The 18,116-nt window shown below is 44.4% G+C and overlaps 1 protein-coding gene across 4 annotated transcripts in view; it reads right to left on the bottom strand.

Moving 5' to 3' along the window:
• Window positions 1-39: 39 nt before the first annotated feature.
• BAIAP2 (BAR/IMD domain containing adaptor protein 2) overlaps window positions 40-18,116 on the bottom strand; it is a 136,362-nt gene continuing 118,285 nt past the window's right edge. The window contains exons 11-15 of one of the 4 annotated variants that reach the window (XM_081180894.1): window positions 16,824-16,892; window positions 15,147-15,297; window positions 11,705-11,739; window positions 7,607-7,660; window positions 40-583 (exon numbers count right to left, since the gene is read on the bottom strand). In XM_081180894.1, coding sequence (XP_081037020.1) covers window positions 7,633-7,660; window positions 11,705-11,739; window positions 15,147-15,297; window positions 16,824-16,892 — 283 coding nt within the window. In that variant the 3' untranslated portion in view covers window positions 40-583; window positions 7,607-7,632. Of the gene's footprint in view, window positions 584-7,606; window positions 7,661-8,954; window positions 10,749-11,704; window positions 11,740-15,146; window positions 15,298-16,823; window positions 16,893-18,116 lie in introns of those variants that run through there. The other 3 variants (XM_081180891.1, XM_081180892.1, XM_081180893.1) reach the window with 3 other exon arrangements.

The following is an 18,116-nucleotide window of genomic DNA, read 5'->3' as shown; positions in this document are numbered from 1 at the left end:
GCCGCTGTCTGGTGACACCGGGTTTTTATTGACAACCACTGAAGTCCAGAGGCTCAATTTATTCAAATCCACACGTTTGATTGTGCCAAGAGACCTCCACAAGAGATTGAGAAATAAGATAATTGCAAAACGGAATGTCTCATCCTGCTCATACTATCTTTCCTAGCTTATTATCACCCTTAGAAGGTTTTGAACGTAAGTCTATAACAGAACAGACTACATGGCCTGGTTCATCGTTCTAGCTCTCCATTCACAACAGAGACATCATGTACTCTTTGAGGTACTTATCACTCCAAAGGCCAAGGTATATCTTCTGCTCTAAAGACAAAAATTTAAAAAATGAGTGCACCAACTTCTGCTTCCCAAGCAGGAGGTTGAGATTCAGTCTAACTACAAAAATAAAGAGTTGTGGAAAGATAGACACATGTGCTTTACAAGGACACCACAGAAATGCCACACAGGTGAAACTCAAAAAGGTGCGAGGTACCCGCCGTCGCCCAATATCCCTGGAGATCAGCTGATGAGAGGAGCGGAACGATCGTTCGTCACCGTTGGTTTGAGTTGGACATTGGCAAAAGGATTCCTGCAGAGAGAAAGCAAGGCTCAGCTTTAGTAGGAAGAACTTTAGGAATCAATTGGCCTACACCCAATGAGACAACAGGAAGAATGAGTGATGCAACAAGGACCACAAGGACGCCTGCACAGTGCACACTAGAAAACACAGTTCCTGCTGCAAAATCAAGACAGCGTCAATTCAGACAAAAATCTTTTAACTACTTGGAAGGTATCTTTGCCCTAGATGGCCAAATCTTAATGGCAAAGCATTTCAACGTTGGCATTCAATCTATTTAAAATTGGGAATGGAAATTGTCGTGAAAGCGATTAGGAACAAGGACACATGGATAGACACGGGTTTGTCTTGTGCAGAAAGCAACACACACACACACCAGTGAGCACTTGCAACATCTCTAAAGTGAAAGCTCCCCTAAGTTGCGTAAGAAAAGATGTTTCGAGAGTTTAGGATATAAAAAGAGCCTGTCTGCTGGCCAATCGCCACATCTTACGCTAGAGAATTCCCTAGTTTTAACTATGTGCTGGGTGAAGAAGTACATGATAAAGAATCCCTCTCCTGATGGTAAATCATCTTTGCCTGACCCGTAACATGCAAGAGTAATTACCATATGGACTCGGACCACGGCATTGGGTCATTATACTCTTGGTTCACGTTCACAATATGTTTGCTTCAGCCAATGTGGTCATTACTCTTACATGTTGCAGCCCCCAATTACTTCATTGTTGACATTTCCATGGCAATTGTAACAAGCTCTGGCAGGAAAAATGCAAGCTGCCAACAGTTCATAGAACAGAGACGGCCAAGAAAAATACTACGAGTCCCTTCAAGATTCAAGCTGGAGAGTCCCAGTGATTAAAATATTAAAAGAACACCAATCCCCCCCCCCAAAAAAAAGAATTGCTGGACTCTTCCACAACTGTTTCTGATGTTCAGGCATGAGTGCCTGTCTTCTTGTGGCCAATAAGGCACTATCCAAGAGATATCATCAAGCTTAGGGGAAGCTCAAACTATTTAGGGGGGAAATTGCTTAAGGTGGAAACATCCCAGCGAGGACCAAGTATGCTCACTGATCACAAAAGGCTGGCAGTTGCAGTGGAGCAAACAGAAAACCACGTGGGGAGGGGGAATGGAACAGGCCACGGCTGACAGACTGGAACCCTGAACAGGAGTCCTCCCCCCAGCACCATTTAATTGCAAGTCCTGTTTGTTCTACCACAAATCCAAGCCACCTGTAAACAGAATGGCCATGTTAAGTACCGTATTTTTCGCTCTATAAGATGCACCAGACCACAAGACGCACCTATTTTTGGAGGAGGAAAACAAGAAAAAAATAATTCTGAATCTCAGAAGCCAGAACAGCAAGAGGGATCGCTGCGCAGTGAAAGCAGCAATCCCTCTTGCTGTTCTGGCTTCTGGGATAGCTGCGCAGCCTGCATTCGCTCCATAAGATGCACACACATTTCCCCTTACTTTTTAGGAGGGCAAAAGTGAGTCTTATAGAGCAAAAAATACGGTATGCCTTTTTGCAATTAAGGGGGCATGACTATCCGTCGCTCAGTTTGGACAAGGTTAGGCGGCCTGCCGGCATAGATCTGCCTGCAGACAGAAAGGTCGACACCCATATGACCGGTTTTTTTTTCACCGTCCAAACTGTATTGGAGGAATTTGCTCCAGGACTGAATCACTGCTTTCTAGGTTCTCCCGAGCAACTGGACTATTTTCAGATTATGCTGCTCTTACTTCTCCCTCCGCACCCGTGCCTCCCTCCTGCAAGCAAAAAGTCACATTTTGTTGATATTTACGCCATACCCACGTTGCACAGCATTGCTTCCTCCAGAACATCTTGCATCTATTCGGGGCAAGCTGCTGCTCTCCAAATACTTGCTAACACATAACTATTGTGAGCTTGCCACACTCTCAGGTGCAGGCTGCTCCGCCACAGACAAATCTAGAGCCTGACTTAAGGTCACCGGGTGGGTGTGAGGGAGGCCTTTCCAGCCAATAGCCAACTGCATTCCTGAACTATCTTGGCACAGAGAGATCTGAGGGGGCGTTGCTTCAGCTGCTCACCAACAGGCAACAATTTGCGGAGCATGGCTCTGCAGCATAGAAATGGTGCTTGAAATTTCTCCAAACTGGCTGGGTTTTGAGCCAGGAAGAACAAATTTCAGATCCTGCAGCCTTCCCTCTGAAGACGGCAGTCTTTAAGACATAACATCCCATGTAAGACATTGGCAGCACACAACATTCACACACAAAAACGATCAACTCCCTTTTATCGAAGTAACGCCTTTTTGCTCCAGAGTTCGTGCGGTGTCTTCTTGTCCCTCCCCATCCAGTGTGGTCTCAACATACAGGCAGGTGGAATACGCTTGAAAATGAGTGCTTATTTACACTTGCCATTTCTGTGTCGCTGCTTGGGATTGAAGGGCTGTTTCTTGCAGTTTCAGGTGATGGAGCATTGTTGGAAATCACTCCCCAAACCTGAACGGGGAGCCATTAATACATAGCTTCCCACTTCCAAGAAAATCAATGACACTGCCAAAGTGCCCTCGGGTGATTCCTCGTAGGGGAAGTAAATAAAATTAATCCATGCTGCTACCACTGTTGCAAGGGTCTGAGAAACGAAGACGCTCATTTAGTCTTAACACTTACCATATAAATGGTACCATATAAACGGCCAAGAACAGTTTGCCTGCTCTTGACCTATTTCCTTTGCCATAGAAATATGAAATACCATTTCTACACGGTTAAGGTTACAACTGCAGGGCAAAAAAGGCTGACTGAAAGCAATTATTACTGAACAGATCAAGTTATGGCCACATGTTGAAAGGAAACAGGTGGCACAAAACTGGCCAGATGTTAAGACCACATTGCCTGCTATCTCTAAAGGAGAAATAAAGCAAAATACAGACTGGTGCTTATTGTAATAGGCAGGCAATTTCTTCAAGGTGAGGGGGAACCATTCTTTTGCCTAGTTCTGTTGGTGAATTTTGAATCGCCAATGCCTGTATTTGTCTATTTTTTATCTCTCTCTCACACCCAGCCCTCTATTGTTGTTACAACTGTCCTAAAGAGGCAGCCCGTATTTTTGTGCCATGATTTCCCCACGGTATTACTGCACTATAAACATACAGGTAGATACAACACCAACGTACATTATATTCCAGGTTCAGAATGCGTCAAGGCAAAGGGTAGAACATCTGGCCCTCCAGATGTTGTTAAACTACAACTCCCATCATGCCTGACTACTGGCCATGGTGGCTGGAGGCAACAGGAGTTCGGAGTCCAGCAACATCTGGGTTAGCCACCCCTTCCCAATATATAGGTCTGCAGAATTCTCCTTCACAAGAACCTATTGGGTTATGAACCATTTCTATCTTGAATGCGTTTACATTCCTTTGAGCTTCATAATTTACAATTCTCAGTGACTGTCATGCAGTGGCGTAGCGTGGGTTGTCAGCACCCGGGGCAAGGCAAGTAATTTGCGCCCCCTAACCCTAACCCCCAGATGTTGCGCCCGGTGCGGCCAGCACCCCCTGCACCCCCCACGCTACGCCACTGCTGTCATGTCCACATTGCAGGCAAAAGTCAGAATGCTGCAACTTCTGCGAAGGCCACGTTTGAAGGCTAGCACTGGGCCCTAGCTTGCCACCAGACTTAAAAACACACTGTTCCCTCTTCTTTCCAATGTCAAGAGTGCTCTGAGGGATATGTCATTGTCACAATGGTAGGGTGAACTCTCCCAAGGGTTTGGGGACACAGACATTTGGCAAGTATGAACACTCAAATTAGGGCACCCAAACCAGATCAGCTTTGAACCACTTGTTAAATGAGATGCAAGATAGAATTCAGCTTTTTGCAAAGTCTCTCACAGTAGACAGAAAGTGTGTTGCATCAAAGGAGCAAGTGGGAGAAAGGGAAGATTATGAAGAAAAAGAAGGCCTTACGCACCCATGTGTGATGCACAATTCCCACAAAAAAGAGCTGAGCATTCCCACAGCATGCACAAAACCAATATATAAAACTTGAGATACCAGCATTGCAAGCTGGCTCATGTACAGCTGATTTAAGGAGAGCACTGAGAAAAGACAGGAACCCGTCCTATTTTATGGAGAATTAATTGCCTTGCGGTTTAAAATTTAAGGCATGCTTCAAAAACTAACAAGTATTTTGCTTTTTAAGAGAGAGGACTGGGCAATTGTTTCATAAAGGGGGAATTGGCTTGTATGGCAATGGCTTAAACTTATCTAGAATTACAAACTGGTAGCCAATATTGCAGGGGGCGCTGTGGTCTAAACCACTCGGCCTCTTGGGCTTGCCGATCAGAAGGTTGGCGGTTCGAATCCCTGCGACGGGGTGAGCTCCTGTTGCTCGGTCCCTGCTCCTGCCAACCTAGCAGCTTGAAAGCACATCAAAGTGCAAGTAGATAAATAGCTACTGCTCCGGAGGGAAGGTAAACGGCGTTTCCGTGCGCTGCTCTGGTTTGCCAGAAGCGGCTTAGTCATGCTGGCCACATGACCCGGAAGCTGTACGCCGGCTCCCTCGGCCAGTAAAGCGAGATGAGCGCCGCAACCCCAGAGTCAGCCACGACTGGACCTAATGGTCAGGGGTCCCTTTACCTTTTAGCCAATATTGCACCAGGGGTTTAAACTCATGCTTGACCAACACTTCTTAGAAGGGCCTTGGACAGAGAAATGAGCTTTGTTTCCCAAAGAGATAATAATAGTGACCTTTTTCAATGTTATTGTCCAAATGAATGAGGAGTGTAAAATAATGTTATCCACTCACAGTACCAGATTATTAATAAATAATAATGGTAACAGATGGTCTTGCCCTAACAGAATATTCTCAAGAGTATATTCTGGAGATACCGTTAGCACAACATCAAGATTAGGTTTTGATGCTCATACAGCAAAACACCCGTTTAGGGCACTTGTGATTCTCAAAAAAGGCAACTGCAGTTCCAAACAGGAATCTAATGGCTTTAGCGACTTCCACAAGTTTCTAGTGTATGGGAAGACCTAGAAACCAGAATCACTGAAGAGAGAAGGCATTTCTTAGGGAGGGCTGGATTAAGACCTTTAGAAGCTCTAAGTACTTAAAAGATTTTGGTGCCCCCACATATATCTAATTCAAAATATAAACAATAATAAAAACACAGTTTTATTATAATGGTTCCACAGGTATTTTGATAGAGCAAGACTTGTTCTCTATTGCTCCAGGGTATTGGGCTAAAATCTAATGGTTAGAAATTAGACGAAAAACAGATTTTGGCTAATCATTAGAAGAAACTTGCTAACAGCAGAAGCTGTTCAATAGAACAGATTGTATCGTTGAAGGTATTTAAACGGAGACGCTGTAACTGAACCCTGCATTGCAGATCTTGAACGCAGCAGAGTTTATACTGAACGACCTCATGGGTCCCTTCCAGTTCAATGATTTTGAATCCTGTCATCACACCTAAGTACAAAAAGCTAAGGCAGCAGTCCCAAACCCCAGTCCGAAAAAGAGAGAGGGGGAGACTAGGCACCCTAATGCAGGTATGGATAGGAGTGCCACCCTTCTTCCAGAGCAAAGCACCTCTTTGCAGCCAGAGCTGATTATTTAAAAAGGTCTGCTCAGTTCACAGCAGCAAAGATTAATTATCCTATTTTTAAAGCACAGGCAATTAATATTCCCAACTTAATTAATGCAGAGGCTAAGATCATTTTTCTCCCAGGGGATGCTAAAATAGATTCTTGAAGCTGAAAGGAACTTAAAGTATTGAAGATTGTTCACACTGTGACTCATCAAAGAATAGTTAACTATTTTTGTAATGGCAAACGAAAAAAGGAGGGGTAAGCTCCAAGAGCCTGATAAAAGCAGCATAAAGACTTCCTTGAATTTCTGAGGTTCAGTGAAGAGTTGGGGTGGCAGGGAGAGCAGAAACTAAATCTATTTTATCATCACCATACTTCTTCCCTGGCTCTGAGATTACTTCATTTGTTCCACTCTGTTGGATCAACATACCTGGCTTGGCTAATGTAACCCGGATCAACATGTTCAACAACACAGTTAGGACTTGAATTCTAGTGCGGAGTATAAACCCAAGTGTATATACATATATTGGTGTAGGAATCACAGGGCAAAAACAAGAGATCACTGAAAACATGAGCAGCTGTGAAGAAAACATTAATTCTTTGTCAGTATATCCTTACATGTATGGGGACCCTCTGTGCATACAGGATATACCAAATGATTTCAAGTGTTGGGACAGCAACTCAATATTCATTTCCATACACACATTTCCCAGCATGCACATGGAGTTGCTGTAACCCATAAGTCAATGGAAAGACATTGCTGGTGCAGGGCTCTTTTTGTTCATGAATGTCCATACCCTGCACTTTTGGATTGGATCTCCTGTGTTCCAGGAAAGAGCCCTGGCAGGAAGACAGGAAACCAAACAAGAGAGGGGGTCCATCACATTAAAGGGGTAAGAAAGCCAGTGACCCCGAGGTCCAGTGAATTTAGCAGATTAGCACTACGGCTGTGCAAAAAGCTTCCTAATAATAAGCTAGAAACCAGATAGAGACCCCAGAGCTGCCCAGATTTAGATGCACCCAATGAAAAATTCAACCCTAGGAGTGATGTAGCAGAAAAGAAAAGGGTGGGGAGAATTGAGCATGGAGGTTTGGGGTAGGCATTATGCTAGGAGTTGTGCGGACGTAGGAGTGGATTACAGAAAGGGAAGCACTGCTCCAAAGGTCAGAGGAGGAAAGGGAATCCAGCTTCCGTCAGCCAGAAAAAGGCAAAGAAACTTCAACCAGTGGACCGAGTGGCAAGCGAGTGAGTCAAGCTCTGAACTGACTGATCATCGGTGGAGAACGGAATTCACCAATAGTGCTGTAATTTTTTCCATCCCTCCATCCCCATATTCTGGTTCCACCCTTCGCCAGCATTTTAAAAAAGTCTGTCCAGAGCGCTCTTAGGAATGAGGTGGGAGCAAAGGGAAAGGAGTTGGCATGTGGGGGAAAAAAATGATGAACTTACAACTATACACAGTCAGGGGACACCTCTCAAAACCTGGCCACTTCAACATCTGAGCTGTAATGGAAAAATGGAAAAATAGAGAGGCTGTTTGTACTTTGCACACATGCACACTCCATAAACAATTGGGGAGGAATCAATTATTTAGAGCAGGAGCTGATTAAGTCCCTTCGACACGCAACATTCAGGTGGGAGGGGTTTCCTCTGAGCAAGATGCATTTGTTACTGCACTATACAACTTATGACTAATGAATGGCAATTAAAAGGATTAACTGTAGGGAAGAGAAATTGAGGCCCTGGTCCTTTCTAGACTGGTCAGAGGCTAAAATGAAATGACAACTCCTTGGAATATAGGCTTAAACGTCATCCTCCAAAAACATCCCACACTCTATTTCCTCTTCTATAAAATTCACAGAACAGTCGCCCTTTACTTGGGTCTTCATAACTTTCAAGACCCGTGAAGCGTTTGGGAAAGGAGTGACAAATCACAACAAAGATCACATGGTGATAATTGTACAGAGCCTCTTCATGCTGAAACCTTCAGGCAGCCAAGCAACTGTGTGAGAATTTCGATCGTCACATGGATATAACATGGCCGTGGGAAGAAAAGCAACTGCTTGCTCCAGCTTTGTCTCATATAGTCACAGGGAGAGGCTGAGCTTACTGCACCCTCAAGTATCCTCACAATTCTGTATGGTAGTGACCAGCTGTTAGTGAATAGGCTACTTGCTCACTAGACTAAAGTAGTTGCTATGCAGTGATACGATAATAAGCTGCTGTGATGAAAACAACCAACTGCAGGGACAAAAACTGGTTAAGCAAACAAACCCTGACAATTCAGTTGAACAGCTTATTCCGTATGATGGTGGGTAAAACCCCTATTAGTCAGGGTTTAAGCTCTCCCATGATAAATCCCTGACAAATATCCCGTTTAATATTCTGCCAGCTGACCCGTGTGGTTTGTTGGAAAGAATTTTCTGCTGGATTTAGGAGATCAGCGTTAAAAGCTCAGGTTCAGGGCAGATGCCCCACTTGTCCCTTTGAGCAAGTTGCTCTCTCGGCCTCAGCATTCCATCTGTAATACTGGAATGATTACGGTTTGATCCTTAGGACTGTTGAAAAGGTTACTGGGAAAACAGCTACTAAAAGCACTCAATGCGTTCAAGAGATCACAGTTGGAAGAGGATGAAGCAGGAAAGAGGACGAAAAGTTGGTGAAGGCAGGATGGGAGTTTTCAGCATCCTAGCAGAAAATACCTGCAACACTCACTGCTGACTGCAGGGCTTGTTCGTGACAAAGGCAATAATAATAATAAAAAAAACCTGAAGAAAATCACCCAAGCCCAACTCGATGAAGGAAATCAAACTTTTATTCAAACATCTCGGTACAGGGCACATTTCTCTTCGACTATTTGTCATCATTATTATTATTTATTACTCTTTGCTTTTATTTATTTTTTTAAAAAACAACACAGAACTTTTCCCCCATCACTTTTACAATCCTTAACACAAGTTTTGTGTATTATTATTTTTTGCTTTGTTGTTTTCTACATCGATTCTTTTACTACAGAATACCCTGGATGTAAAAAGTCTTTTTGAGCAAAGTTATGACAACAATGGAAGGAGGTTGTTATTACATATGCCCCAAGTCTATTATATAAAACAAAACTTTTACTATGTGTGTAGAGATAGATCTTTTTTATATATATATACATATAGTCAAGATAATATTGCCAGCAGCCTCCAATACAGATAAAATATTTTGCTCTGAGTTTCATTTTGTCTGTCTTATTTATTTATTTTTAATCACATTGGGGTCATAGGAATACAGCTTTGCACTGCAGACTTTGCAACAGGAACTGAAAAGTGTTGAAAGTCTTTAACAGGGGGGCCACGTTCACAGAGTTCAGTGATTGAAGAAGCAATACCAGTAGCCATTAACTCCAATCCTACCCGGTTTGCCTCTGAAGTTAATCAAGAATACACAAAGAAGATTGACAGTGTTTTAGGAAATGAAGCAATTGAACTTTGCCTGAAATCACCAAAAGTTCAAAACCCCGCCCTGCCCCCAAAACACACGTGGTTCTTTCCATCCAGCCCCCTCCCCTCTGCGCAAAAGGGGGATGTGGGGAGGACCACCCCTTCACTTTCATAAAGAAAAAGTCTTTGGACTGATTTGGAAAGCTGCATAATTGGACAAAATATTCCTCCCCCCCCCCCGAAATCCCAACTTGGCTCCACAACCCCAGAGTGCTAACCATGAGGTAACAATACCTTCCTACAAAATATATATATATATATTATATGTATATATAAAACAAACCCCTTTTAAAAAGGAATACTGGGTTGGTGCTCAGTTCAGTTGGTTGGATCAGGTTAACAGTCCAATCCTCACTGAGAAACCAGCCTCTGCTCCAGGCAGCCTCCCTATAAGTCTATCTGTGCACATTCCCCCTTTTTGACAGAAAAAACTGGCATCATGGTAAAGTTCAAAGAAAGATATCTGAAATAACAGTACGTACACCATAGGCCATGCATATTTGTTCCTGGATATATCTTATCTATAACTATCCATCTAGATAGATAGCTAGATATAGATATTTCTTTTTTTAAATTTTTTTTTGTAAGGAAAAAAAATATCCATTGTATTTTGCTATTAATGTGCAGCTCACATTAAAGCCTTTGAAAAGGGGTTGTGGACTATCTTTATATATATATATATTTAAAAAACCATTTACAAAGTACAAAGAGAGAGAATGAGAAAGAGAGAGGTGCAGGATTTCCATCGAGTTAAATGTAAACTGCATTGAGGCGGCTGCTGCTGCGAAATCTAACAATTCCCGTTTTAATATTTTCTACTCGGAAGGGTGTTTTTGCTTTTGCAAGTGGCAGGGAGTGTGGAGAGGGTTGCAGCACCGTGGGTTCCTTAACGATCACAATAGAAATCCGGGGTGGGGAAGAAGAGCGACTTTTTTTAAAAAAAGAAAAAGAGGGTAGTTGGGAGGAAATTGTGCAGAAGAAAAAGAAAAAGAAAAAGAAAGAAAAGAAATAAAGAGAAGAGAAGCAGAAAACTCTTCCAAGCAGCAGCTGCCATTTCTAGTCAAGGTTCCTTCTCTCACACTGTTGATACCAAAGTGCCACTGCCGCTGTGGAATAGAAAGAAAAAGGACAGGATACTGCCAAACCGCACTTTGCACCACGAAAGGAAAAAGCATCCGATGGACAAGAACCAATGCAGCAACACATCTCGAGTGCCATGCAGTATCCCCTTTGGCCTAGAAGCTTGCGGGGGGCCGGGGGAAGAGACTACTAAAAGGCGAATGATACTATTAGGCTGCCCCACTGCGCTTTTGAAGTTTGCTGCAGGCTCAACGGGCATCTCTATACCCTGCTGCCTGCTGCCGTGTGCTTAACAACTAAAAAAAAAGAAGAATTTGAAAGCTTGCTCACTATTCTGCGACATTTTGATTGGACCTAATAAAAAGTATTGCTTTACCATGGGTTTTGAAGTCTCTGTTTCCTATAATAAATAGCTTTTTGGAAAGCTTTCTGCTATAAGTGAATTCTTTTTACATGCCTGATATTTCACAGTCCAGAAATCTATTACCAGTGCTGTCCTGTCCCCCAATACCTTCGGTCCTCTCATGTACAGTACTTGGCTGGTCCCTACCAACTAAGACTGAGAAAAACCACAGTTTAACTCTGGTTTGCAAGGAATGCTTGGAATTCACGAAGAGAGGGAAAAGCAGGGCAGGCAGCAATTGAGCTCACTGCTGCTTCAACAAACCATAGTTGTCTAGATGGGAGACCACCTGGTATCCATGCACATGCTGGGTTCCAGGCAGAAGAAGGGATAAAATAAATGTAAATACGCCAAAACCTAAAGTCTTTGTATCCTGCACTTAAAGGCAGGTGGCTGTTAAGCCCTGGAAATTGCCGTTTTCAGAGTGCGCCAAATGATTGTGCCTGCTTGGGGAAGTGGTTGAATGCAATTCAGGGATACTGCTGTCTCCCTTCTGTGTGTGTGTGTGTGTGTGTGTGTGTGTGTGTGTGTGTGTGTTTTTATGTATCTACAATGGGTTCAAAAGTCCAAGCCTCTTACCTGCTTGAGGGTCTTGCTCCATAGTCATCCAGTCCCTGTGGATGAGAACAAAAAGAAAGCAAGGGTGTCAGTCAGCAGAAGAAACCACATTTGCCAAAATACAGCAATGGAAGAAAAATAAAAGCAACACTGACAATCAACCGTTTTCTGGCGCAGAGTCAAAGTGTTTGGGTCTCAGGAAGGATTTAGCTACCAAAGCCATAGAGTGAATGGTAAGGGGTTACGTCCCTTTCACCAGAACATGACTTTGGGTAGCAAAAGGAGAAGGATAAAAACTGAGCTCTGACATTTCAGCTTTGACTTGGGACAGAAGAGGTCTCTAACTTTTAGTTGCAGTGCAGGCTGCTGCTGCTGCTGGGCTGTTGCAAAAACACCCTGTGGAAAAAGCAGGTTGGTGGCATTGCAATGTCTGGTGGAAGCAAGCACAGGACTCTGCATAGTCTCATCTCTTTTGAGGATTCTCTTCAAAAGAAAATGCCAAAGCGATGGCTTCCAAGCATCAGCGAGATGGATGAAACAGAAGCAGCAGCACACAGAGAAATGCAGGCTGCCTCTTTCATCCTCATGCTCCGATGGGTACATATAAAGAAAACGACGGACACTTATTTTTCCTGCTCGAATGGGTCCCAGGAGAAGTCAAATCACAAGCCTGGATGTGATGCACTTCAAAGTCCCATCAACATTTAAGGGGGAAATTGTGAGCTTGGGGAGCTCTAGCAGGCATGCGTGTGCCTTCCATTTTGAAGACACTCAGCCCTGCTCAAACCCTGTGAGCTATGCTTGCTGCAGCGAAGCCAAATGCAGCAAGCCAAGGAGGACTATGGATGTTCCCTGGAAAACTCCAGTCACTTCCTCCTTCTCCTTGCTTAAAAATACCACTTATTATTCTGGACAAAAATACCAAGGCAGGCAGCAATTTTCAGCTGCTCAGGGCTGACGGTCTGTAGCATAAATGCTGGGGCAACATTCAATCAAGTTTAAACTCCATGCTTAGCTCTTAAGCCAAGCCAAGTCTCACTAAGGGTCATTAGCCATAGAACCTTTTGGCAGTAATAACTAACAAACCTTCATCTATCTGCAATGGGGCTGGGATTGTGGGAAGGGAGGCTTCCAAGTCAAAGCCTCAGAACCACTCATTTAAGAAACCAAACTATTTTCCTGTTCCGGACAAATAACAAAACTACCATTATTTTGTAATTTAATCTTATCACAGTTATGCTCAGTTAAAACTTGCAGTTTTGTCGGTTCCACTGCCCTAGCTTCTTCTGTAACCAAAATACTGCTGTTTTGTCTCAGCTAGAAATATCTTTAGACAGCAATAATCATCCCTGATTATCTGCCTTTGATTTAATATTTGTATCCTGCTTTACTAACAACAAAGTTGAGCTCAAAGCAGCTCAGAACAATAGGACACCTTTTGCAAAATACTGGCTTCAGCAGCAAATGTTTTCCAACTAGTGAGCCTCCTTTTGCTTTCCAGTCACCTTGGTTGATTTTATCTGCATCCTTCCATCCATCTCCTTAACCTTTTTACTTAAAAACTAGTCTTATTTGGTTGAGTCGAGTCTGCCAGGCTCACTTGTGCCGGGGGAACGGATGAAGTTGTTGGGACTCACATCAGCCCCAGTCCACATGGCCAAAGTTTTGCAATCAAGCTCCTTCTGAATGGCAACCGCTGTGGCTCAAGAGTCAAGAAGGCTAGACTCAACCAAACAGCGGCACAGCTGCTCAACAAGTCAATTGGAGGACACCATGTTAGCTACCTGTTCTCTACAATTTGAAAACCTGAAAGGGGGGGGGATAAGCTTTGTTGATGGGTGAGCAACCCATTTCTAGCAGTAGACACTCATAGAACGGCCACATGTTACCAGTTGGGTATTTGCGTTTCTGTTTTACTGCCACTCTTTGTGCCTCACCCATCGATAATTTCCCAATGGGTTCACTTATTCTCCATAGTTTCTGTTTGTGATTCTCCGTCTGATTCATTCCACTTCCCCAAAAATGCATTCTTTTGGAAGAATGCGGATGGGAAGGAGAGAGGGGGCAGGATTACCCAGGTTGGGTAAGCCACAAAGATGCAACAGGCAGAAAACAGGCCCCAGAAACCCCAATGGAAACATTGCGTTCTTGGGACTTACGGCTGTTGACCTAGGATAAGGCTGGTAGGAGGCAGGTAGCAGTTGGCAGAGGCCATTGGAATATTCATTAATTGCACAACCGTAGGGCATAACGTACTCCTACAAATAATGAACATAAGCACCTGTTGGCAAGTTAAGCCTCACCTGCTCGTAAAAAGACCTAGGTTAGAAAACAGACACTTGGAGAATGTTCACTTCAGCAGTGCCTCAACCAGGACTCCTTTTAGCAAAACGACCTCCCATCCACCCAAGGCGCAGACGCAGCTCTGTGCTTTGGGCCCAGCTCTGCTGCTGCTGCTTGGCTACAGAAAACAAGGGCAACTTCATTTTCTGCAGGTGCGGCACATGCAAGAAACTAGAGTCTGCCATAAAGAGAGGCTAGGTTTAGCTGCTGCATCGAGAGAGAGTGGCTTGACTGCCTCCCAGCATTCTACTCTGGAGAAGTCTCCAAATCCTTTATAGGCAACAGGAAACGTGGGGGTGGGGAGAAACCCAAGTGAATATATCCCGAAAGGTTGGGGGAAGGGCTTGGATATCTTGTTGCATACAGCATACAGCCCAGTGAACATTCCACAAAATGCAAATAATTCACACCCCCAGTAAAATCCACCCACAATTACTCCTCTGTCCCCACAGGGAGGAATAAACCTCAACAGATATTGCTAGTGCTGCTCAGTTAAAACCAGCCTGGCATATAGCTGCTTTCAGCTTTATTGCCTAGGTGAGGCAGGTTAGTTCTCCCAACCACAAGCCCACACATCTTGCAGGTTCTCTCTCAGTTTTGGAACCCTCTCATGCATGCTGGAACTTCTAGCCAGCCAGTGGAACAGGTGTGGGGAGCCTGTGGGCCCTCCAGATGTTGCTGGACTCCAGCTCCCAGCAGTCACAGCAGAGCCAGGAATAATGGGAGTTGTAGTCCGCCAACATCTGCATTCCGGGTCTAGACAGAAGCTGCAAGCTCTTTGCTCAGAGCTGTGAAGTAGAAAAGGAACTTGTAACACTCACAGCCCCATCTCAGTTAGGCCGTTCCCACCATCCATGACCACTGCTCCCTCTACCTAGGGATGATGGGAGTTGTAGTCCAAAAACAGTTGGAGACCCAAGTTTGGGGAAACCTTGCTCTAGTTTTAACAATAAGCTTTCTTTGAAAAAAAGAAAAGCAGCAGTTTGACACCAGGAAAATAAAATGCTGTTGCCAAAAGCAGAACTTTCATGCTCTGAAAATTCAAATTTGCTGCAGGCAGTTAAGGCAGGTTTCATCCACCAACAGACAGCGCCTCTCCCCTCCCAGTAAGGTTCGTCACCTGGGCAAAAGCAGGCACTGCCACGCTGTACGGCCTCTGTTTGAAGGTGTTGACGTTCTGTGACTGGAAAGCTCGGGAAGACATGCTGTAATCTGGAGGGGGGATGTCATCTTTGTCCAGCAGGTTTCCTGTGCTACTGCTTTTCCCTTGGCTGAAGAAATAGATAAAATTTGCTTAGCAAACGTAGGAAAATTGGCTTTCTATGTTTTTAGCACTTCTCATTTTTATATGTAAGCCGGCTTGAGTCCCGTCAGAGGAAAAGGCGGGATATAAATAAATTGATGGCAATGATTACAACAACATTTCCTTACTTCACAGAATTTTTGCTAGGAGTACTTTCCTAGCTAGCACTTAAGCCACCAACTTGCTCTCTTCTTGACCGTCTTACTTGAGGATGGCCAGAGAAGCCAATTACTAACATATCTAACTGCCATTAAGTCCGCTGCCTGAGGAAATGAGTTATTTTGTGCTCCTGGCCTGTCACCAGCTATGATCCTGAATTTGATCTGGGGTGAGGGGAGAAGAGGACTTCAAGGGAGGGCAAGGCAGCCACAACGAAAATTGGCAAGGGAGGGAGATAAATCCATCAAGTCCCCTCCTGGAAATTTTCCAAATGTCAGCTGACTTGAGGGAAGAATTGTGTGATGGGAGCCACCTTGTCCCTCTTGGGCTGGATATTGTTCCCTGTTCTGCTCCCGAATATGACTGGGAGGCGGGGGGGGGGGGAGCAAAAGCTGCTTCCAGGGAGGGACTGCTCTTTATCAAGGGCAAGACAGTGAGAACTGCCACTGTCATTTGATTAGGATATAGGCCTCCCTCTCTCTAGTCTTCTAGACCGCCAGAAATTGCATAGACAGAACAGTGTGAGTGCACTAAAGGAATCGTGCTTGAGCTTGTTTTAACCCTCCTCCCTGCCATTCATTTTCCCTCTTGTGCCGTGCGTTTCAAGACTGCAAAACCAGGAACAGGGACCAGCTTCTTATGGACTTCTGTAAGCCTCTCTGTGAGCTTTCTTTTTCTTTTTTTTTAACCAAAGGGTGGGGTATAGAAACATCTTAAATAAAACAAACAAATAAATAAATCATCTGAATGCTTTCACTGAAATGACCCCTTCCTCACTTTCAACTGAGGAATCAATGCTGACTTACGTGCCCAGCAGACCTCTTTCTATCTCTATCTCTCAAGATGCCATAGCATCCATGCAGATTTTTCTTCATTCTTTCAAGAAATCGTTTTCCCCCACACCCAGGCCTGGGTTCTTTCAATTTTAGTCATCCGTGCCCATTGTGTTTATCACTAACAAAACATTGCGATAGGAGTCGTATATTTGCTTTGGGCTGTTCCTACTCTCTCTCTCTCTCTCTCTCTCTCTCTCTCTCTCTCACACACACACACACACACACACACACAGAGAGAGAGAGAGAGAGAGAGAGAGAGAGAGCGGGGGGGGGGGGGCAGACAGACACCAAATATTTTGGCAGCAAAGCCTGCCATACTGGTTTGGCAAACTTGAGGCAGGTATGGCTGGTTACTGACAAAAGAGGAGCCAGAAAGAGGGCAATGCAAGACAGGCACAGATTCTGGCTCAGCAAGGGCGGGGTTGATCTCTATAAATACAAACGTCATTCAAACGCCACATGTTTCTGTGGAAGCCAGCAGACAACACAACCTTCTTACCTCATGTGCAACCTTTCGCTCCCATCACTGTCCAGCACACGTGTGTAGGAGAAAGGAAACCAGCCTCTCCTGTGGTACAGATTAACAAAAGGAGGAGTTAAAAGTTATTTCTCTCTCTTACACTGAGAAAAATAAGACCCCACTTAAATCTGCTACAATCACAGCACTGGGCAGCCTACCTCCCTCAGTCAAATTTTCCCAGGTTCAAGGCTCTTGTACATTTTGTATGAGCCTCAAATTCCACACCATGTTTTCTGAACCAAGTAATTTTGGACACTTTCTTGTGGCATGTTCTGTATTTTTGATAGGTGAGTGGTTTTTTTACTTGGGGGTGGCAGGATGCAGATCACCTCCTCCCCGGTCATGAGTACAACACCAAATGAAAAAGGAGCAGCAATAGCTCCCCCTCCTCAGCTGATCAGCATCCAACACCCACCACTGACATGTGGCCCCTGAAGGGTTGTCAAATGGTAAATGTGGGCCTTCAAGCAATAAATGTTATCCATCCCTGCCAATCTGCCCCTTTTGCCAGTATCACCTCACAGTGTGGTCATCCATTTGGGCTAAATTATTAACTCAAGTGCATGTCAGCGAACTCTCCTTTGACCTTAAAGGCTTCAAGGCCCAATTCTGCTTATCAGGCCAGCAATTTACTTGGGCAATTGCCATTTGAAGCAGGCCGTCTGAATCTTGCGCTTAGAGATTCAGTTCTTCCCAGACCCCCTGGAAAGAATGGTAATTGCTGGGAGAAATACTGGCGAACGCTGTAGCTCCAGATTTAGGACCTTTTAAGACTCAAGATCCTGGTTATGTGAGAGCTCACAAACACTCTGGGATTGTGGAGGAGCTTACCTACCTACACAACCGTTGCCAAGCAACAAGCTCTCCTCTACTCCTTAGCAAACATACTGTGCAGTCTAACCCAGCAACAGCTTTTGTTCCATGTTATGCCACAGACACTCTAGGAGTGAAAAGGCCTTGCAATTTCTGCCATTCCTTTTAACTTCCCTTTGGCATGCTTAAGACTTCTTCCTTCCACAGTGTGGAAGCTTCAAAGCAGAGAGCAGAGCTGTTCATTATGCGCTCCGCACGTTGGCACACCAAACTCCAACCACAGTGCAACACACAAGATAAAAAGTGTAAGGGATATTTTCCAAAATGGTCATAGGCAGCATTTACTGCCAGGAGTGGTGTACTGGCATGCCTTATCCAGCCCCCTGGCCCAGTTTGGTTACCTGGGGGGGGGGGTTAAAAAAACCAGATAATCAGATCAGAGCACCAAGCATCATGCCA

This window comes from Podarcis bocagei (genome assembly GCF_964188305.1).
Source record: "Podarcis bocagei genome assembly, chromosome: 2".
Classification (NCBI taxonomy): domain Eukaryota; kingdom Metazoa; phylum Chordata; class Lepidosauria; order Squamata; family Lacertidae; genus Podarcis; species Podarcis bocagei.
The sequence above is the reverse complement of the archived record's forward strand: the minus strand, read 5'-3'. Positions and strand labels throughout refer to the sequence as shown.